Source organism: Agelaius phoeniceus, chromosome 6, assembly GCF_051311805.1.
Source record: "Agelaius phoeniceus isolate bAgePho1 chromosome 6, bAgePho1.hap1, whole genome shotgun sequence".
NCBI lineage: Eukaryota > Metazoa > Chordata > Aves > Passeriformes > Icteridae > Agelaius > Agelaius phoeniceus.
Genome location: NC_135270.1, coordinates 2580872 through 2603802, shown reverse-complemented (window position 1 = coordinate 2603802; position 22931 = coordinate 2580872). Strand labels below are relative to the sequence as shown.

Sequence of the window (22931 nt, the reverse complement as noted above, 5' to 3'; positions counted from 1 at the left end):
GGAAAAAGCAGCTTCCCACAGATTTCAGTTAGTGGCTACAGCCAAGAGGGAATTTCTTCTTCAGCAGGCCCAATATCCAAACCCAGAAGTTGAGGTGGCAACCCTTATTTCCTTGCTCTGACTCTCCTCAAATATGTGTACTCCAAGGTTTCCAAAAGGCTTACTTTACAGCCCCATGAGGCCTATTAACAGTTCTTACTCTGCTCTCCCCTCTGTCCAATCTTCTTCCTAGGGAAAAAGAAGTTGCTGAGATTGACCTGGACAGTCTTACAGCTTCAGGGATGGAAACAGAGGCAGCTGAGTTAATGGATGACCTAGTGACTCCAGATGGAAGTTGGTAGGCAAATATATTCTATGCCTGGATAAATCACTGAGAAACCTGATCTGATGTCCTTGTGTGGAGCAAAAGTTTGGACTAGAGATCTTCTGAGGCCATTCTAACCTGAGTTATCCAATCATTCTATGAAAATGAGGAATCTGCTTTACAGAAACCAGTGCAGATCTTAGGGTACAGAAGATGGTTCCCATTTAGAAAACAAATTATGTATTTTGAAAAGATCATATTAGGCCAATTATTTTACAGTCTGAAGTGATATAAACCTGATGGAGGAACTTCTGTTTTCCTAATGTGAGCCTATAGAGAGAGCAGTGTGAATCTTTCAGCATTGATGCAGTCCTACAAAATTCAGCTGGATATAACTAGGACCACATTTTTAATTGGGGAAGCACAGAATAGAAGATTAAAAACATTGCTAAGAAGTTTTTACATTAACTTTGTTAATATGAAAAAGATTATTTTAAAAATTTGCAACCTCATGTTATCTGTACATCAAAGGAAAATATATTTGCCTTGATTCTAAGGTAAGTTTATATGATTATAAAGATCTTCATGAACAGGTGAGGTAAAAAAGAGAGAGGTTGTGAGTTCACATTTTTGCTTTAATATTTTCCACTTCTATACCCTCTTTTATCTAAGGATTTCAAAGCACTCTTTGGACATTAATGAATTAAGCCTCACAGCAGTCCTGAGAGAAAAGGTAATGATTTAAAGATTGAAATTCAAAGAGATGAATGGATATAAATGGGAAATAGCCTTCTTAAAATATCATATACTATTCAGACCATATGGAAAATCCTCTGTTTTCCTCTTTCTATCTATCCCATGTGCCTTCAAGGCAATTCACAGTACTGGGAAAATTGGTAAGAAGTGTTTACAACTGTTTATATACAGACAGATTGGATGCAATGACAACATGATAGCAGAAATAAACAGGGACTAGATCAGACTGAAAAAAAAAGTGTTGTTTTGAACATGTTAAACTTAATTTCGGCCTTTAGAGAGAACAGATTTTACGGAACACTTTTGTACTGAAATGGATTTCCTTTACAAATTACCACATGCAGGACTGTATGAGGCCACTTAGCCAAGACAGTAGAGTTGGAGAAATGCTCTCCTGCTCACAATCAAATCCAGTCTCTGAACACAGAGGGCACAGCAAGGGAAGGAGTCACTGGAATGCTCAATATACAGGACATCTAAATGCACTTACCTCTTTAATGGCCAGCTGCATTCCTGTGCCTTTGCTAACCTGACAAGGTTTGTCTGTAAATAATTCTATGGGTAGCTGGCAGAATTCATCCCAAAGGATGCGGTATCGCGTGCAGTGATAAAAACAGCACCTTTCAGAAAGGAGGCAAAGCCTTTGATGCACAGGGACATGGGATTTCAGGAGGTCTGTGAAGTCTTGCAACTTTTCTTCCCCTTTTATGTTTCCATTGGTCACAGATACACTTTCCTCTCAAGTCCGTTTGCAGTTCTCCGAGCTGTAAAAATTCATAAGCAGGACCCAAAGGGGAAGTGCCTTGTATCTTCCAAGGAGAATATGTCCTGTAATCATGTAATGAGAGATGCCTCTTGATGTACGGCTTTCATTCAGTGCAAGAGTCAACAGTCATGTTAAGGGCATGTAATTTCCCAACTCAGAGGTTCTTGCTGTCATGAGGCACAAGGAAATTAACCTCTTTGCAATTCAATTTTTTTTCCAAATTGTTTTTTTTTTATTCATACTTTGAACAAAGTAGAAACTGAGAAATATCTGCTTACAGAGAAAACAGCTTCACATCAATCAAGAAAACCTGCAATTACCAGTGAGAGCTCATTTCACACTCTATAAAAAGCAAACAAGACCTAAGTTATAATGCATGCATATTAGCCTTTATTTACAATTATAATAATCAAGCTTCAAGATAAACATCTAGGAGCAATTTTTCTTTCCTGTTGGAGAAACTTCTGAACTATCCCTCTGAAACTTTCCTAAAGTCTTAGAAAGTAAAAGCACATGTACCAAGTCATGCCAAAATACAGTTTTGTTCAAAGTTCTATCCCTAGCAGAGCTCAGTAACCAAAGTGTGTGAGGAGATAAAGGAGCAAACCAAACACAGTTATATTTATGTACTGTATAGTCCTAGTCTCCAGCAATTTGTGGCTCATAGCCTGAGCCAGGCAATGCCTCTTGTTCTTGTATCAGGAAAGAGAGTAAGTGAATACTCCCAAGGCTTTTTCTGAAAATAAACAGCTGGGCATCACAGGCACCCAGGCATCCCACACCATTTCCTCATCTCTTTCCACTGAAATAGGTGAAACTGTGTGTGAATTCCCACAGGGATGCAGGAGAAGACAAAGCAAAACTCCTCTCATCGCTGTCCAGGGAAAGGACAAGAAGAAATGGGCCTGAGCTGAAATACAGGAAATTCTGGTTCAATATTATTTAAGTCTTGGTTTGGTTTTCTGGGGTTTTTTTGATGTGTTTGTTGGGTTGATTTTGCCTTTTTTTTTTTTATTTTTACCTAAAGTGTGATCGAATGCAGGAGCAGGTTGCTGATGTGGCTGGCTCTGTTTGAGCAGGGGGCTAAACTAGATGAACTCCAGAGATGCCTGCCACCCTCACCTTCCACTCAGTGAAATACCCTTGGATAGCAAATAGTTGTGTGTTGCAAAAGGTCTAGACTCAAAGAATTTATATTCTTTCTGGAAAAAGGTCTCTTTTTTTCCCCCTAAACCTTTTGTGTAGCAGATGCTTGTGCACCAGCAGTTTGTCATCAAGAGAACCTGAATTTTTCTGCCACAGAAGTACAAGCAAAAACTTGAACTAAAAGTTTTAATGACTGGTAATGAATATAAGATCAAAACAATCTCTTTGCTCCTGCAGTATATAGATTATAAGTAGGCAAAATAATACAGAGAGAAGGAAAGAAATGGAAGCTTTTGAGAGATCTGCAAAATTCAAGCACCCAAACTGGGCTTCACCACAAAAATCTTGGCTGCTGGATAACTCTGAGACCCTACAGTAGCACGCACAAATAACTAAAACGTGCATCAAAGACAGTTTTAATCAGATTTTGAAGAATAAAGGAATAAAGGTTACATGTTTGGTCCCAAGACAGGTTAGCTGGATATTGAGTTGTCTTCTTGTTCACTCCTGCTGCTGTCAAATCCACCTGCTATGGTCTTTCCCTTTTTTTGTAAACTGTAAAATCATCAATGGTTGCTGGTTATTACACCTTGTCCTACTTAAACACCATATAATCAAATTTTCATTTCAGATAACAGGAACTGTCTTTCTTTGTTTGTGAGTACCTGCTCCCATGCTAATTGAATCAGTTCAAGCAGTTACAGAAAATTCAAGCCCCTCTGAATATTAACCAGAATTTACTGAAGCGCCAAACAAACCTAATACATTTCTTTTACACTGGCAGTCCTAACCTGTGGCACGTTTAAATGCAGAAGATATGCAGGGAGGAGGGAAGAACAGTTGCAGGTGAAGCCCAGCTGGGAGATGTGCACTGAGCACCTCTGTGTATGAACCGGCTGTCACCACAAGAGCTGAGTGAACCAGGAGCATGAGGAAGAGCAGGAGGCAGGGCATGGGCTGGGCCTGCCCTCTGCAGTGCTCATCACCCCATGCCTCAGGGGAACATCTTTGCCCTTTCATACGCTGCTGAGGCTGAAGAAGAGTAGGAAAAAAAATCAAGAGAACCTCAAGGTCCAAGGTAACCACAATTGGATGATGTTTATTTTGGCTAAGTTCTTCTTTACAGTCAATGTCTCCTAGGCTTTTTGAAGGAAGGAATCTTTTTCTTTCTTGAAGATTGAAATAAAATTAATACCAATAAAAAGTCCCTATATTTCTTTGGTAATTTCACTTGAAATTTAACTGCTACTGCTTATGCCTCATAGGGGGGAAATTTCTCTATGGGAACTGCATGCAGAGACCAGGTTCTTGAACACAAAAATAATCCATACCTTAAATTGCTGGATCAATCCTGTAAATACAAACATGCTTGCTTTCCCCACTTCCCAACTTAATTTGTTCATTTATTCTGGCTTAATTTTATTATTTTTCTGTCTGGGTGGGGGAGAGGGGGAGTGGAGCAAAGAATGTTATGACTATTGACCTGAGACGGTCTCCTGGAAATAATCTAACAGCAGGGAACAGCAAGTCCTTTTCAAAACCAATGAAGCAAAAAAATGCTGTAGACCAAGCTATTGGGAGAGATTTGAGGAAGGGGAGGGGGGAAAAAATTATGATAAAGAAGGAAGAGAAGGGATAAAACTGCACCTTAGACTCATACTTACTATCTCCTTTAGAAGAAGCCCACGTATTTCCGAGGCCATCACTTTTATGGGATCTCTGTTGTAACTACCCCTTGTTTCAAAGAGATGCTGTTTTTAGCAGGAGTCAGGTGCCATGCTTAGGTTTATGAGTGCAGAAGTTTTGCTCACAGTGTGCAGTGCTCCACAGCCTTGGATTTCCCTTGATCTGTCTCTCCTCACAACGCCCCATGGTAGCTTGGAAAGACAAGACAGTATTTCTGTAGAGCTAATATCTGTTTATGTCCTTCTTCAGGGGAGCTCCATGGATTCTCACTGCCTGAGACATGACGATTCTGAAGTCTTCACATGTTTATTTAAATGCATTTTAATTTGGCAAAGCTAATAGGAACAAACGAGCAAGCAAACAACAAACCATATTCCCAGTCCTAATGAGATCAGCAGCATTGCCAGGACCATGTTCCCTGTGAAATTATGGCCTTGGAGAGGCCCTGAGGGTGAGGAGGACCTTGCTCAGATATGTTTTGTTACTTTAAGATGCTACTGCCAGTCCCAGCTGGGCCACACACTACAGCAAAGGTGTAGTGGAACACCTTTGTATTACATGTGGTCCTACGAACACATGTAATACAGATAATAACAATTTGCTTTCTACAGATGCTTTTTTTCTCTATAAAAAACCCTTTTGTTTTAGAATTATAATGGACAATACTGGTATGTTGTTGAATCTGTACCTAACATTAGTTAAAAATATAACAAAGTACCTAGAAAAGTTCTCAAATAAACAACACTCACATTCTTAAAGAACTTTAGAAAGACTGTAAGTGATGGTTGTATGAGAGAAACTCCCCACTCAGGATTGGGGTTTTGTTTGTGTTTAATGATCTTTGGTTCTTTTTGCTGATCTTTCATTCTTTTTGTGCATGTGCACAGGCACATGGAATGTCTTCTCACTCAAATACAAAACCCTTGATGTTAATTCATCTTTTGAGTTAATCCATTTCCACTGAAAGCCAAGAGCCTGAAATTATTATTGTTGGGGATGACAGCTGGGGGCCCCCTTCAGGAACCCATGGCAGTGGGTTTGACTTTCCTGATTCCTCATCATTTTCCCCAGATCAGGCCCACTAATCTAAACTGTACATAAACAAAGGGAGGTTATTGTTTGTGAGCATTAGAAAGTCCAAAGCTGAAGCTGTGTATGAAGTCTGGCTGTTATTTATGGTATTTGTTGGTGAAACAGACGCTGTTTTCCCACCACTTCATAAAGGAGAGTGAAGTCCTGCTCTGAACTGTCAGAAATCATCTATTCTTTTTACTCAGATACGTGTAGCCACTACTCACACAGAGAAACTTTGTGAAAAAGTTAGCACATTTACATTTTTAACTATGATATCACACTTCAGGATTCTTTTTCTAAGGACAAATTCCATGCTTATTTCAAGAAGTAAAAACCAAAACAGAAGAGGTAGGTTTTAAGAACTTTATATAGTTATCTATAAAAGGAATTTCCTCTACTATATCAAAGGCAGATGTTCTGCAGAAACACCAGCACTAATGTGAGGGAAAAAAATCTGAACTATTGATGAAATAGTGAGGATACTTTTTCCTATGTTTAGATATCAAATAAATAGCCAAGAAAATGTAATGAAAAAAAAAAAAAAAAGAAGAAAAAGACTAAACAAAAAAGCCACAAACCACCTTTTGGAAGGAAAGCAAGCATGTGTAATGGAAGCCCAAAGGGTAATATATTCAGAAGCTGTAAGTGCTGAAAATGAAGGCTTAGAATGAAAGCAGCTCTTCAGCCATAACTCTACTGTCACTAACATACTAACATAAAGCTATAATCTTTTTTTCCTATGTTCTCATTATTATCCAAGCATTAAGTGTCAGTTAAGAAGATGTAAGAGAGCAGGAATTTTCAGTGGGGTGGAAATCTTTCGTCACCTGTTTTCTTATGTATAGGAACGTTACAATTTTGTCATGGCTTTTAACTAATCTTGGGTTTACTGCTGCTGCTGTGACAACCTTTTAAGGAGGTAGAATGTGAAATGAAATGATACTGTTACACTCTAATAGACTGAAAAGACTTTTTAAACCCAAAATAGCAGTTTCAATATTAACACTGGAAGGGTTGAAGCCCATATCTGTGATGAATTTGTGAAAGAAGAAGGAGCAAATATGCTAGCAACCAGGAAGAGACACTACTTCAAGCTTCTGGTAGGTAAAATGCAACTGCCTGGAGTCAAAGAATTAATTTACTTACAGATTTTCTCATTAGTACTAGAAGGAATATTATATTTTTACCTATTTTACAGAAGATAAAATAGAAGCACTGTGAAGGGAAATGATTTATGAAAAAGGTTCTCCTCATCCACCATCTGCCATTCTTTCATAATATAGCTCCTGTAACAATAGTCTCAGAGGTGTTCAAAACACTGTTTAGGAATAAAATATTAATCAGAGCAAGAAAGAAAACAAAATATATCCATGAGTTAGCAGGCAATTTCAACCTGTTGTTTCTTTCACTGCGTAACCAGATGTTTACAAGGTTTCAGAGTTAAGGCAGATTATGGATTTTAGTAGGATACCTGAATTTTGAACTGACCAGAGAAGAAATTTGGATTCACTGTATCCATTTAATTCCTCTTAGAGTGAAAAGACTGTTTGGCTGCAATTGCTAGGATGTGTACAACATTTTATTCTTTTTCAAAAGGATGCAGGAAATGATAAATATTGAGGTACTTTAATTTAAATAGCATTTCTTCAGTGTTTCCATGAGACATAAATGTACTTGACCAGAAGGGAATAAAATGGCTTTCCCTGTCCTAGAAGAATACAAAGTTGAGTTCACACAAAAATTTGTAGCTCAAAATAAACCATGTCCTGCTTGCTCAAACAGACAAAAATAGAAATTGTCTTTGGGGGTAACTTCTTACTAAGTTTCTATATTCAGGGTCTCCTACCTTGTTTAGTTGTACCTAATACAGGACAATCTATTATATTTTACTGCAGATACTAGATTTTTCATCCACTATTTAGGACCCTAGTGCACAAGAACTAATACCTCATTGACAAAAACTCTGTTTACTGAGCAAACTTATTTGGTGCTCTTTTACATGGCTCTTAAAGGGACAAGGGCCCCTTTCTTCTCCATCCCTCTCCCTACAACTGGAGAAATCATTAATACAGCAGAAAATCTTCAAAAATAAGTTCTTCTATGTATGGAGAGAGCTCTTTGCATAGCATGAGCTGGGGGATGAAACAACCTAGTCCTTATTTAACCACAAACATTTTCTTAAGAAACAGCCCAGATCATCGTGTTCAAGTTGTCATCACTCACACAAGAAAAATTACATTACACCTCTTTGAGAGAAAGTGATCTAAAAGTATCAACAGTAGAGTCTCAACTATGTTAACAGCAAAGACTTAACTGCTTATTATACATTAATCAATCTTACACAGGGCTTGGGGTTGGGTTTTTTTTTTCAGTTAACAGTAAAATGAAGAAGTAAAATTTAGCACCCAAAGTATTCTCATGGCAGAGAGTTGCTTTGCTCCCTCCTCTGCGGGTAAGCAGGCAATAAAATGCTTCGGTCACCCACAAGGAAAGCACTCAAGGCTGCAGTGGTGCATCCATGCGTTCGGGTATTGTGTTCCAGTTCCTCAATTTCACACTTTGCTAGAAGCACGCAGTGACAGCAAGTTTCAATTACTCACATCTGAATCAATACTGATGAGCCTGAGCTGCAGCATTTGGATCTGCACTTCTGATATGGAGACAGTATCCTTTTGAATGTTCTAATGCTGTCAGGTCATCCTTATTCTGAACCCAGCTTTCTGCACCCTACAGAGACACGTTAAAGCAGGAACACGGCAACAGACACATTGCTTACTACAAATCCTGTAAGTGTGGTAGCTTTGCTTAGCAAAGAAAAGGCATTTATTCCCTTAACCTTAGGAGAAATGAAATGCATCCCCTGCTGCCGTAAGTAATGACAGAAAGCAATGTTTTAAGGTACTAAGTGGTTGCTCTATTTATTCATAACCATGGAAATTACATGTTAGCTTGCTATGTGCACAAATGGATTCACATCCATAAATCACGAGTAATTCAGCAAAGTTTACTGCAGTAGAGTTAACTCATTTTGGGGGCTTGTCAGTTGTGCTAGCATCACCCCCACTGCCTCATGAGAACATGGGAATCAGTCCAAAGGATCATCCAAGGAAGCACAGTCGTGCAGTGTATCACTACAGCAGCCCTTCAGTTGATACAGCAGCAGCTAACTAGTGTAGACTTCCAGCCTGGAGCCATTTCTACATGAATACGGGTCTGAGTTAATACAGCCTGAGCTAAACTCGCTCTTATCTCACCCAGAAACAGCTGAGAGGCCAGGAAGTCCTAGGTCCAGGACTAGGTTTTGTGTTACATTATGATCGGGAAAAGTAACAGCCATAGTCAGTATTTAATGGTCATCTATTCTCTCCCATATTCCCCTTGCTCCAGGAAAACAAAGAAACATTGAAACATGTCTGCTGCTGGAATTCACTCAACATTTCTATAATTATCCCTGCTGAGAAACTCATTTTAGAGAGGGTTGGGTTTTTTTTTCCACAGAGAAGGGAAAACAGATTAATTCCTTGGCAACAAAATTCTAATTAATCAAAAATGTGGCTCTATTCATATTTAGCTTCTTCATTACAATCAAATATCAGATGTTTACTGCTGAAATTATAGTCTTGATTCAATGCAGAATCAGGTGGCTCTCAAGATTTAATTTATAAAAATAAAAATTAAGTTTATTGACTCCGTACGAGTGTTTATCTTGATCTGTGATTCACTGATTACAGACAGAAATTATTCAACATGATGCAGGATTGTCTGCAAACAACTGGAGAAACATGCTTATCTCCAGCCCAACAGCCTGTCACTCACCCTGGCAAACCATCCCCTTGGACTGGCTTTGGACCCGCTCAGCCTCATTCCAGCAATTAGGTGAAGGAAAACAAAATTTGCAAGAGCAATCTGGCCTGAGTGTGAGGGCCACTTAAGGCACTACTAGCACTGCCACCAAGGTAATTGGTGTGATTTTTTCTACACAAAACTTCCATCGTGCCTTTTCCAATACAGAAGTAGCTTTCCATGCCAATACCAACCCATAGTGAGACTGCATTTCCTTTGGGAGCACATCTCTGGTCTCTGAATAGGGAGCTTTTGTCTTTTCATAACTTTTTCATAACTGAATGAACCTGACCTTTCTTCCACCCAAATCTCCTGCTCTAATCAGGACATTGATTAATGTATTTAATTGCTTGAAACTTGTCTGTCAATGCTTGTTTGTGCATACTGTAAATTCTAAAGGAAAGATATTGAGCTTTGCTTACCTGATAGTGTCTCTCTTTGACCATGTGCTCAGATGAAATCCAGCTGTTGAGATGTGAACTAAAAACCAGCAGTGGTGCTGACTTCCACGGGTTTGCTGAATCTGTTCCTCCACAGACTTGTTGAATGTGGAGAAACAGAGAGATGTGTCTGAACCTTGCAATTCCCCCCCCTCATCCCCAAGATAAAAAGCACTTCAGAATTTACCTTTTCTTAATGTGAAGGCAGTAATTTAAATAGATCAAGAAAGCAATAGGTATCTAGGCTAAATGAATAAAGAGGACATATTCTTGTTACTGCAAGCTCAAGAGATGGTAAAAAGCTGAGGTGTTAACATACTCAGTAAGCTGAACCCTAACCCTCCCAGGCCTCTGTAATTTTGATAAGCAGCACCTTCTTTCCCTCAGGATTTTTTTAGTCTTCTAGAAAGAAATACCTCTGCACCATCCCACAAAACTCATCTGGGGAAATCCTCCCTGGTAGGACAGTTGAAGTTCTTCTCTACACTGGGACATTTGAACTTCTCTGTCCTGTTTCCTTAGGACGGCCTGAAGCACAGGAGGACATTTTTCTGTTGCAGCTCTGTCACTTGTGGAGCATAACTGACTTTTTATTAGGTGAGAAGAAGAAAAACATTGCAATGAAAAAATGAGGGAATCCACGTGCCATTCTTCTCTATGCTAAGCAGGTATTTTGTGTGAAGTAATGACTGAGGGCACCAGGAGTCCATTCTCACAGATGAAGGTGCTGTGACACATTCTAATTCTTTTTCACTCTTTGGCCCAATAGATGTTTGCTTATCTATAATGCAGAAAGTTTAAAATAATCCCAGGCACAGCCAGAGGCAGCTGTCTGGGGAGGCTGGAATGAGAGAGAAGCTGGAATGGGCTTGGCTAGGGGGAAGGGACTCAGTACCTAAAGTCCCCAATCAACTGAAGAGAGCAAGGATTCTAGAAGATCTAAGGCCATCTTTCCAATAAGCACCTGGTTGCTGGAAAATCCATCCTTGTGTATTTTGTGGTCGTGAACACCATATGAAAACAGACTTTTTATTTCAGCTGATGCTCCTGGATGCTGCTGTAACTGGACAAGAAACGGCAGGAGGAAACAGGTGTAAAACCAGCTGATTGCTGTCCCAGCCTGGTGACAAACCACAGCATCATTTCGTGCCACAAAGTTCTCTCAAGAGGAGCTTCCCTTCATTAAACTAACACGAAGGCATTCCTGGCTGGTGAGGATGCTCAGGGAGGACAGATAGTCCTTGGAAAAGGTGTCTGCCTGCCTGTTAACAGCCCATTATGCATCATCTCGGAGCTCAGCCTGCCGAGTGTCTTTCCAGGCCCCTGTCATTTTAATGGACAACTCTCCATTGTGGCTAAACACTGTATCAGTCCCTTCAGGGGGAAAAGGAGCCGAGGCTGCACATCGGCCCTACCTGACTGACAGGCCCCATTCTGGAGCACAGCCAGCAGGGAATTGGCAGTGAAAACCCCAGTTCATCATAATCGTCACTGGATGCAGATTTTCCCCGTGTCAGATTATTCAGAAGGCAAAAAAAGGCTCTTTGTTAGAGCACCACACATTTCCCTGCGTTCTCCGAGGGGGAAGAAACAAAACAGAACAAGATAGCTGAGAAATGAATATTCAAATGCATTTAAGGCTCTTGGTTTGTTTTTTTTTTTTTCCTTTCTTCCCAAGAAAACATCCTCAGAGATTTATCATTTCTGTGAAGAACTGGAGGCGCTGCCAAGCAGAGCAAACAGGATTTTATTTTGATGGGCACACCACAATGTGTATTTGTTATCCTCTATGCCTTCCTGGAGCACAAGTATTTTACTGCATTGTACTGCCGATGCCAAAAACCTTATCTGGAATATTGTAATGCCCAGAGAAAATCCTTAATGTATTTGTCTAGTTATTAGCTTTAATTGCTAGCCTTTCAGCAGGAATATAGTGTAAACATAATAAACACAAGTTTCCTTTAATGACAGAGGACTGTAGTTATCTTTTCATGCAGTTTTAGGTTAATGTATATTTGATGATGCACTTTTTTTCCAGTACAAGTATTTCAAAAGAGTGAAACATGGCTTTAATATTAAAAAAGCACTACCCTTTAAAGCTTGATATTAACAAAATTTTTTTATTTCTCTTGACTTCTGTGATATTTTTATCAAAACCTTTACTTCAAGGCATTGGTAAGTGATATTTTACAGTTATTTTACATAACTAAACTTGTTAATTAATCATGACATGAAGTTAAACTGATTTTAACTGCAAGAATTACTAATAGGTATTGAAAAACAGCACTTGAAATATTTTGTCTACAAAATATCATTCAGTCATTGTATGAACTGGAGCCCTCAGGAGCCCACTGCTTGGGGATCATGTACCTTTAAAAAATCCATGAAATTTAAATATCAAGTTAGTAATTCTTCTTGCTTGCTCTCTTGTCCTCACTCACCTCTGCCAGTTCTTCTAGTTAAAAGTAAAGTTTGACTGCCATTAGAATTCAAAGCACTAATTTCATATTAATAACACAAAGCTCTGCAAAAATTCTTAGTCCTCTCATAGGTTAGAATCGCTTTCAAGCAGCCTAACAGGCTTCCAAGCAGAGTGTAAGATCCACTGGGATTTTAACTTGAACAACACAGACTAGAATTTATGGGTAAAACCCTCCTGACCATCTTCTGTTTGCAAGGGTGGACGCATGTGTCAGCACTTGCTATGCCAGCAAGTGATACCTTGGTTGATTTATGCAGCAAGAGATTCAGTGAGAAAGTTATAATGAACCTCTGAGCATATTTAAGGAAAAGCAACTGCCAGAGATTAAGGCAAAGATAATTACTGTTGACGTGTTTAATCCCTTCATGGCAGATGAAATAATTCAGCTTGGTTGAGATGCTACATAAAGAATATAGAGGAGTGTTTCAATAGAGATGGCATTTGGAATAGAAGATGGCAGGTGCAAGTAAAGTTTATTTCGGGTATTATGGGCTTTGTGGTGGATTTATTGCACTCAAGTAGCATTCTCAGAGGGGAAAAAGGAAAAAGGTTATGTGTGCAGTGCTGAACAACTCTCTTTACATGCAAAAGACATAGAAAACTAGCTAATGGTGGGAAAAGTCTGTGTTCAACTCATAACAGAATTTTGCTTTTAATTGCACACAGAAGAAGCTCGGAATCCCCTATTCCCTTTATGCCATTATAATGCATGCCATTTCCAAGAAGCCAGGAATTTTTATTACCCGTTCCACAACATGGAATCCACAGCACAGACAAGCTAAGAGTCTGCCTTTCATATCTACTTATTACAAGCAAGTCTGGATACAGGGCATATGGTGCTGAATAACTTTGGAAAAGCAGAAGGTCATTCTGTAGGCAGTCCTTTCAGCTGGGAAGATGCCAGAAGGAAGGAAAGAGGAATGCTGAGTCCTTGTCCAGTGTGCTCAGCCACACATCACAAACTTAGAGATGATTACAATGCGCACTCGTGTCCCTGGGTGGGTGTCTGCCATGTACTTGTTGTAGGCAGCCTGCAGGAGCACACCCCTTGTGGGTGGGAGTACCCAAGGGCAGGCTTAAAAGAGGGGCAGTGTGGAACTAATGAGCCATCAGAAGTCAGAGCAAGAAGATGAAAAGGTGGCCCAAGTTAGAAAGGCAGAGCTGGACAGAAGGTTTAAGTGAGACATGTGAAGAGCAAACTCAAAGAAACAGCTTTCAAATATGATACGGTACAGAAACTCAGGAAAAGGAGAATTACACTGACATGGAGAAAAGTCTTCAAATAGAAAATACTATTAATGTTCTCAAACTAAATTCCTTCCTGATGCAAATCCTCTGAAACCAGTCATTTTGCAGTAGAGGGAAATGTCTTGATGTGAATGTAACATTATTCCAACTGAATGCGTTATGGCAAACAATTCAGCATGAGAATATTGAGAATCTATTCAGTTGAAGCAGAGGAGTGAAGAGTGTCTGTGCAATGTCAGTGCAGTCTGTGTTGTTAATCCCACAGTACAAAGTATTCTGCTATTGACATGCCATTGAAAATTACATGTGTAATTTCTCAGCTAAAGAACTGAGAGGGGAAGGAATTTGTGAAAGAATCTGCATTTTAAACAAACATTAACTTTTGGATGTGTCTGTGCAGTAGGAATCCTCTTAAATAAAGAACTTAGATGCTGCTTGTTGACAAGAACAAACTGAGATCAGTTCTTAAGAAAAATGCTTCATAGGCTGCTTTAAGAATCCATAATGAATTCCACTACAAATACATGACAGAACAAATACAAAATAAATTAAGCATTTTCAGTTGCACATCTCTTAGGGAAATAAGATCTTCCACAGGCTTCCACAAAGAACAACATAATAGCAATCTTTTGGTTTTTTCCTACACATAAAAACTTGGGTGTATAAATAATTTTTTAAAATGTAATCTTCTACTTCAAGGACATGAAGCAAGTAGACCTTTGCTCCAACTTACCCTTTCAGGAAATAACTCTTGTGAAAGACTTGTGTGTATGTTTCCCTTTGGTAAGCAGAATTCCACTTAATTTCTCAAAAATATTGACTCATTTAAATGGCCATGAGTCTCGACTCCTAGAGGAGATAACTTACCTCTGAAACATTGAAACAACAAAATCTAAAGTACACTAAAATAATTTAGATGGTATTACCCGTGAAATGTTTGACTACAAAAAGTAAAATGCATTTGAAATACAAACATGCTCTTTGCTCGTACTCTAAACTCTTAGTTCTAGATGTTCCAGAGCTGAGAAAGTGCCCTGTGTTTGATCTTAATAAACACATTTCTGAGCTGTTATCTTCCTTTTCTAATAATTCATCCTAGCAGGAAAAATATACCTACAGAAGTGAAGCACTGAAACACTGTATCTTTATTTTTCTTCATACCATGCTATTAATATTCTTGCAGTGTAGTTTCTGGTGCATGCATTAAGTTTTAATTAGCATTCCCTGAAATTAGCATGCCTGAAAAAGGCATTTGTTTGTTTAGGAATCCAGGTTTTCATAATGTTTTGGGTTTGTTTCCTTCTCAGCCTTCACCTCAGAGCTTGACCAGCTGATTTAATTTGCCTAATTTTAAAAGATAGTGTAACAACTGAAAGCAAATAAACTCCAGTTCAATTTAATCAGCCTGTGTTCAATAATGTGCCTTAATATGATTTAATTTTCTGCAGACTAATGAATGCAGGATTAGGTAGGGCTGGAGCAGAGCACTCCATAGGGCCCTGTGGAGCAGGCACTGCCACCGCCTGACCCGGCGCTGTGCCCTGCGCTGGGAGCTGCTCCCACACCCGGATTTGGGGCTGCCAAATGTTCCTCCCCTGTCACTTTTCCCTGCCACCTCAGCAGCTGCCAGGCTGGCACGTGGCAGCAGTGATTCCTCTGGGTGCCTGCATGCAGCAATGATGCAGATTCTATTCGCCATGGGACGCTTCAAAATAGGGCTGCAATTGATTTTCTCTTACTTGCACAAGGCCATGGCTGTGAAGAATTTGAAGGCATGTGTTGCATGAATCTCTCTGATCATGTACAGTCTGTTCATTCACAGCTCTCTGAGTTACAGAGGTTAACTGGGAACTTACAGGTGGAATCAGGCCTTGGTATTGATGGATGGCTCAAATCTTTAAGCTTAGGATCATGGTTACACTCTATTGTTAAGGTTGGCATTGTAGTAGCTATTGTAGCTTTGTTGTTAGTATTAATTTTACCATGTTTTTGTATATGCTTACAGAATATGGTGTGAAAGATGATATCTACCACATTCAATCAAACCATGCTTGTTCAACAGAAAAACGGGGGAAATGTGGAGAGCTTTGTGGATAATTGGCTAGCTGAGAAAGGCCACTTTGATGTGATACCATTGGATAAGGTTAGGGGAAACAAGCTGGGGATTAAGTAGTTAGTGTCCAATCACTGACAAGGGTCATGGTGACCTTTGCTGCAACATGAAGATGGGGGAGAAAATCTTTTGCCAGAAAAATGAAGATAGTCTAGGTAGAATAGCCACAGGAATGTAAACATAGAAACAAAATAATCATTAGAGCATAGAAGTAGGTGTGGTTGATTTAGGTGTGTTTTAACCAATAATGAGCTCAGCTTTTGCAATATGTATAAGCTTCATTAACACCAATATAAATATGTGTGAGCTATCAATAAACTTGGAGATTTGCTGTTCACCATTCCTGACACAGCTGCAGCTGTGTGTGCCTGTGGGGCCAACCCCACAGAGCGCCCGGGATATGCAGCTGCTCTCCATGGAACTGCTCCAGGCCAGCCTGCATGGGGCACTGAGAAACTGGAGAGTGTCCCTGCCCATGGCAGGAGGTGGAACTGGATGAGCTTTAAGGTCCCTTCCAAACCTGTGACAACGTGCTGCTGCCTGTGGAGGTACTGTCTGACAAAAATCCAGATTGCTTTTAGATGTTGTATTTTCAGTCTGCCACATGTCATTTATTTGCCATCATTTCCCAGTTTAATCTTTAAAAGGTTTGGGGTTGTTTTTTTTGTTGTTGTTGTTGTTTTTTGTTTTGTTTGTTTGTTTGTTTGATTGATTTGTAGTTTTTGTTTGTTTTCTTTTTTTTAATCAATCATTTAAAAGCCACTTAGTGCTGCTATAGCCTGTAGAGAATTACAGATGTGATTTTGCTGGGCAAATACCATGATGGGAGCACAGCCGGCCAGCACATCTCTGTGAGGAGCAGCAGCCTCTTGCAGACAGGGAGGAGTAAAACAAGTGTGACCTCTAGTGAACCCAAGTGCTTATGCCACTCCTGCAAGAGGCACAGCCTGAAGTTATCTGCACACTCTGCAAAACTTTACTCATAGCTCAGAAATGAAGATATATTTTTGTTACATCACAGCCCAGAATGAAGACAAGGAGAAGAAAAGGATAAATGTTATAATCCAGATTTCGTCACCATTTTGAATTGAGAGATTAACATTACAGCAGCATAAGGAAACACCATGGTTTCTGACCTCTACCTTGTACTCCTGAAACTACTCTGCCTTCTTTTCATTTTTATTGAAGGCAATCATTTCATTATTTATACTTAAAATACATGAAATATTTAACCCAATCTACTGAGAGATTTATGAAGTATTTGGGGATCTGCTTATATCAGTAACTTCTTGCTTAGAAGTACATACCTACAGAAGGCTGCAGTTTCTCCTTGAAACCCATCAGACATTAAAATTAAGCTGTAATAAATGAGAGGTATCAACTGCCTTTTAAAATTAACTTGAATAAAATAAACATTACCAGAAAACATGTCATTTGAAAGAGACAGATGCAAGGAGCAGCATCACTTGCCAGGGTTCCCACAAGCAGTGTTTCAACAGTGGAACTGGATGCTGAACTCGAGGCACTTCCCTGCAAATCTCTGCTGGCAGCTACGATGTTCAAATTCACAATTCCAGCCCTAGAAAGAGAAATAACAAAGTAGCTCCTTGAGGAAAGCAGCCTAAAATAGCCTGAGCTCTCTGACAGCAGGGCATAAAGTCACAGAAAGTTCAGCTTTCTGAAGGTTGTAGAGATCACAAAATATTTTCAATTCACATTACTATCAGTGATTTTTTATTATTATTATTAACTGGAACTTTACAACAGAGTATTCTTAGAAATGTGGTCACTAAAGCCCCTTGCTCAGGATCACATGCAGAGCTTTTGAGTAACCCCCAGGATGAAGATTCCACCTGGGCATTCTGTAAATGGCCTTATACATGGAATTACCTAATAAGGATGACTCCAATAAAATTCAGTGTGAGCCATCAATTACAATTCCTCTTGACAAAAGTGCAGCACCACATCTAGGAAGCACACCAGCACAAGATGCTGAGCTTTGCTGCCTTGTGATCACACTGAAACAAATCCATTATTGACAACATGTGTTCATTCAAGAAATACAAGTCGAGCAGTGCATGCAGAGCAAACCAGATTAGTGCTCTCTTTAGCCCAATGCATTGCTAAAGTTGTTTCTGGGAGAGGAAAATTTCTACAGGCAGATGAGGAGGGATGCTTAACTAGAATAGAGGCACTGGAAGCACTTAATTTCACAAATTCTTTGCTTATTGACCACTTTATCAGTGATTGGATTGGACCAAACCGCTAGGATATGTCAAACATTCTCTTTAATCCACATGGCAATGCTACAAGTAACTCTTTAGCTGAACCAGCATAGATAAAATCACCTATCACTCTCCAGCTCTGATTTCTGGCATCAGGTGCTGTCTTGATTCAGCACAATACCTGAAAGCAGCAAACATCCCCGACAAAGACCATCACACAAAAGGCTTCAAGGTTATACATTAAAGGGCCCATCATTACCTAGCTGCTGGTGCTTTTGGTTGCCATGTCAGGGACATGAAAATTTTTAATCTTTGTTCTTTTTCCTTTAAGAGGTACCTGGCAGAGAAGGTAATTGCAGTTTCTTATGCAAGTCAAGCAAGAGCAGAGGGAAATACAAACAGTTTCAGTTGGGGGCTGCAAGTGAGAATGCCCTTTATTGCTCCATGTAATTCCATAATCTCAGAAAGGCAAAGGCACTTTCGTGGTAAGGAGCATGGTAAGAGAGGCACAGAAGTTACTAACAGAATAATTATTTCAGTGGATCTAATATCCTTGGAAATTCCTTAAACCTTTACTTTAAAATGGCTGATAGTGTTGTAATGGGCAGTTGTAAAGCTAACTCGAAGGAAAGAAGTCCCCTGAACAAAGGTCACAAGAGTGTGTTGTTTGAACAGAGATAATGGCTTCTTGATTAGGTGATAAAGGTAATTTTCAAAGCTCAACGTAAATTAAATAAATATTCAAATGACAGCTTGAATGTTAAAGCCTGATTTTTTTCCCCCCTGGTTTGATTTTTGAAACACATGAGTGCTCCTTATTCAAGTAACTCAAATTCCATGTAGTCATGCTGGCGTTGTGGGGGTGAAGAAAAAACACACATTATTTTTTTAGTATTTACATTTATACTTCTTGTGAGTCACACACCAGCTCTGGGTTACAACAATCACACCTTCGAGTGCACATTTTATAGAAAGAAACCAATACACAGTAATTGTAACAAAGCATAAACAAAGAGAAAGAGCAAATGTCCACCCAAATCCCACTTTTTAAGGTGTGGCTCATGGGTACTCCAAGAGAATAACCCTTGGCTGCTACATGGCTGGTGATACCAAGGAGTGAAGATCCCTTTGGAGTCAATATTTAAATTTGAGTTTACAAGCTTTCAGACTTCCCTTTCAGAACAAACTGCAGAGTTACATCAAAAGGTTTGGAAATCCTGGCTCTAGTATCAAAACCGGCCGAGACGGGGTGGGTTTAAATCCCAGACTCCTGCCTGCAGAACAAAAGCACTGTAACCTCTGCAATAAGGTCAGGGGCACCCTTATCAGGCTCGACAGCCCCCTGAGGGCAGCGTGCAGCCCGCTGGGCTCGGGCTCTGCTCCCAGGGAACAGGACAAGATGTCTTAAGATGCGACAGGGGGTTTTGGTTGGGCATTAGGAGGAATTTCTTCACAGGGAGGGCGATCAGACATTGGAATAGGGTGCCCAACGAGGTGATGGAGTCACCTGAAGGTGTTTAAGGAAAGCCTGGACGTGGTGCTCACTGCCGTAGCCACGGTCACTGCCATATGTGGGTCATAGATTGGACTTGCTGATCTCAGAGGTCTTTTCCAGCCTAGTTTGGGTCTGTGATTTTGCGATAAGCGGCACCAGACGGCTGCGACCCTTATCTGGGGGGCAACACCACCCCTCGGCCAGGGGCGATCGAGGCGCCTCACCTGAGCCCTCACCGGCTCAGCTGCGCGGGGGAGCCTCTCCCGCCGCTGTCCATCCCCGGCCCGAGGCACAGGCACACCGAGCGCGGTGTGGTTTAACCGCGAAGCGAGGCGTGTTTTAAACACGACGTGCGCGGTGCGCTCCGAGGAGCGCGGCGGCCGCGGGGCCCTCGCGATCTGGCGCCGGAGCGGCGGGCGGGACCCCGTGAGGGGCGCGCGGGGCCCGCGGCCGGCGGGGGAAGGCGCGAGCGGCGCGCGGGGCCCGCGCGGCCCCTGACGGACGAGGACGGGACGGGGCGAGGCGGGCGGCAGCGGCGGGTAAATGGGCTCCGCTAAACCGCCCGGGGCCCCCCGCCCGCTCCGCCCCGCGACGCCGCGGCCGTTGGGGCGGGAGGGCGGCAGGGAGGGAACCCGCCAAAGCCCCGGCCCGAGCCCCGCCGGCGCTCGCCCGGCAGCGGGAGGCGGGAGGAGGAGGGAGAGGCCGCGCAGCGCCGCGCTCCCATTGGCCGCGTGGGGAGCGGCGCCGGGAGCTGATTGGCTGCCGCGCCCGCCCCACCCGCCCGCGGCTGCTCCGCGCGTTGAATTCAAATCGGCACCGGGAGCGGCCCCGCGCTTCGGCCGGGCCGGGGCGGGCAGCGGTGACAGCGCTGGTCCTGGGGGCCGCCGGCGCTCCCGCACCGTGGGGTGCGCGGCGGGAGCGGGAGGGCGCAGGGGTACTGTCTCCCCGTGTTTAAATGCGCCGCCGGCAGTGCCGATGGGCGGTGCTAGGCCGCGGCGGGCGGGGCGGGGCGGGGCGGGGCTGGGGCCGTTGGGCGGCGGGCGGGCGGGCGGGCGCGCGCGGGCCGGGCCGGGAGGCGGCGGGACGAGCCCGGCGGCCGCGGAGGACAGCGGGAACCGGCCCGGAACGGGGCCCCCATCCAGTGCCTCCCTCCCTCCTCCCGCCCTGCAGAGCCGGCGGGACCTGCGATGCGGAGCGGCGCGGCGGGAGCGGCGGGTGTCGCCTCCTGAGGCGGCGGGAGAATGCGGCCGGCGGGCGGGGAGATGGGGGCCGGCGACAAGGTAATTCCTCCGGTGAGCGAGAGCAGCCGCCCCCCGGGGCTGCCGCTTCCCGCGGGGCGGTGACAGCCCCGCTGCCCGCGCTCCGCCCGGCTGGGGGTGAAACCGCTTCGGTCGGAATGATCGCGCGTAGAAACCGCGGGATGGCAGAAACCGAGCGTGTTTTACCTTCGCTTTAATTTCTGTCCTCAACAAGAGCTCCTGAAACTTCATCTCTCGCGACCTTTACCCACGGTGTCCCTGAAGACCTTCTTCCTCCTGGCTGTCCTCTCCTCTCTGTTTTTCCCTTTACGGAAGGTGTGTGTGGAGGAGCAGGGATAGTGATGTTCAGAGCGCGTTTGTCTCGGGCATTCTGTGGTGCCGAGACGGAGAAGCTGCGATTGGGAGAGGGTCCCGCGGAGGTGGGGCGGCGCTGCACCGAGCCCGCTTCCCTCACAATTCCAGGCTGGCCAGCCTGCCCGGAGCCCCGGGCACCGCCCCGAAAGGGGCTCCGGGACCCCGAAAGGAGCTCCGGGGCCACCACAGACCGCAGACCCATTTCTTGGAGGGCTTTGCGGGGCCCACCGCGCATGCGCGGAGACGCGGCGCGAAAAGCAAAGGAGGAATAGGAGGGAAAGGACCGGGAAGCGGATCAGGGAAAGGGCATCGGTCCCGATCCAGCCCGCCCGGGCACCCCTTCCCTTCGCTTTCCCCTCTCCATCCTCTCATGTTCTGTCTCGGCAAACCCGGCGATCACATTCCACACCTTACTCCGCTCCGAAGTTTGTTGGGAGCTTGTTAAAGTTCACTGTAAAAGTTAAGAGCTTGTTAGCCAACAGTTCCATGACTACAAACACCGGGCTGGGCGCCGGAGTTGAGGCGATTATATTATAATTATAATTATTTCTATATATATAAAATTAATTATATTATAATAAAGATAAGTGTTCCCTGACACACAGGCTGGTGTCTATTTAGCTCAACAAGAATTTATAAGCAACATCACACCCGCTCCCGGGTCATTACATGTTTCAGCTATTATTTATAGCTCTCTGCTATGCATTAACGTATGTTCTGATTGTATTTGCCTCAGAGGAAGGAAAAGGAAAATTACCCGAGGAATAAATGCCAGGGGATCCGAGCCTTAAGCTACAGGCACAGAAATGGTTTCAGGGAAGGGACTCATTGGTTCAGAGTAGGACTGGAACCCTTGACTTGGAGCTACCCAAAAAACACGATGGATCTCTATCCCCCTTTGACTATTATTGATATATGGGTCGTGGTACACCTGGGCTTTAACATCACCATTGTTCTTTTCATTGATATGTAGGAAAATGAGCATTCTGAGCCATGCAAAAATGTACTGAAAACCCCTTTGAAACAAGCGTCTACCTCACAGTTGGTACTGACAGAGAGACAGCCTGACTGTCAGCCTCTAACCACACCCCCAAAACCGAAGGAAACCCCTCCAGCAGATCCCTGGACACCTACTTCCAACCTGAAAATGCTGATTAGTGCAGCCAGTCCTGAGATTAGGAGCAGAGAACAGAGAAGGCAACTGTCAGACAGTTCAAGTGAGGTCCTACAGACAAAACACTGTTTGCAGGTATGTTGAAAAGTATTTGTTTTCTTTTTTTTTTTTTGTTAAGTTAGCTGAAGTTAAGTTAGTTTATTCAGTATAAAAATTTTACATTGACACAGCATATCTTTTTTTAAAGTTTTGCTTTTGGAGCATTTACCAACTATAAGTAATGATATTGACTAGCTACATTCAACAGGTAGTGTTGTGGTTTTATTTCACAGCTGCTGAGGACAAAGAGAGAACACTGGCCCTTTGACAGTGCTCACTGTGAAGCTGTTAAATATCTGTGCTTACATAGTGTCAAAAACCTCACAATCTCTTTTCCTTATTCCCATGTAGGAGCACTTATTGGGGGATGAATATGAAAAATCTCAGCCAAGTCGCAAAGAGAAAAGTCTGGGATTACTGTGTCATAAATTCTTAGCTCGGTATCCTGATTACCCCAGCCCTTCACAGAAAAGTTACATTTGCCTTGATGAAGTCACTGAAGAGCTACGTAAGTTGGTGTTCATCCT

General features: G+C 42.5%; 1 protein-coding gene across 1 annotated transcript in view; it reads left to right on the top strand.

Moving 5' to 3' along the window:
- Window positions 1–20647: 20647 nt before the first annotated feature.
- E2F8 (E2F transcription factor 8) overlaps window positions 20648–22931 on the top strand; it is an 11566-nt gene continuing 9282 nt past the window's right edge. Inside the window, exons 1-3 of the mRNA XM_054635044.2 lie at window positions 20648–20858; window positions 22165–22440; window positions 22756–22912. Of these exons, the coding sequence (XP_054491019.2) occupies window positions 20820–20858; window positions 22165–22440; window positions 22756–22912 (472 nt within the window). The 5' untranslated portion in view covers window positions 20648–20819. The remainder of the gene's footprint in view (window positions 20859–22164; window positions 22441–22755; window positions 22913–22931) is intronic.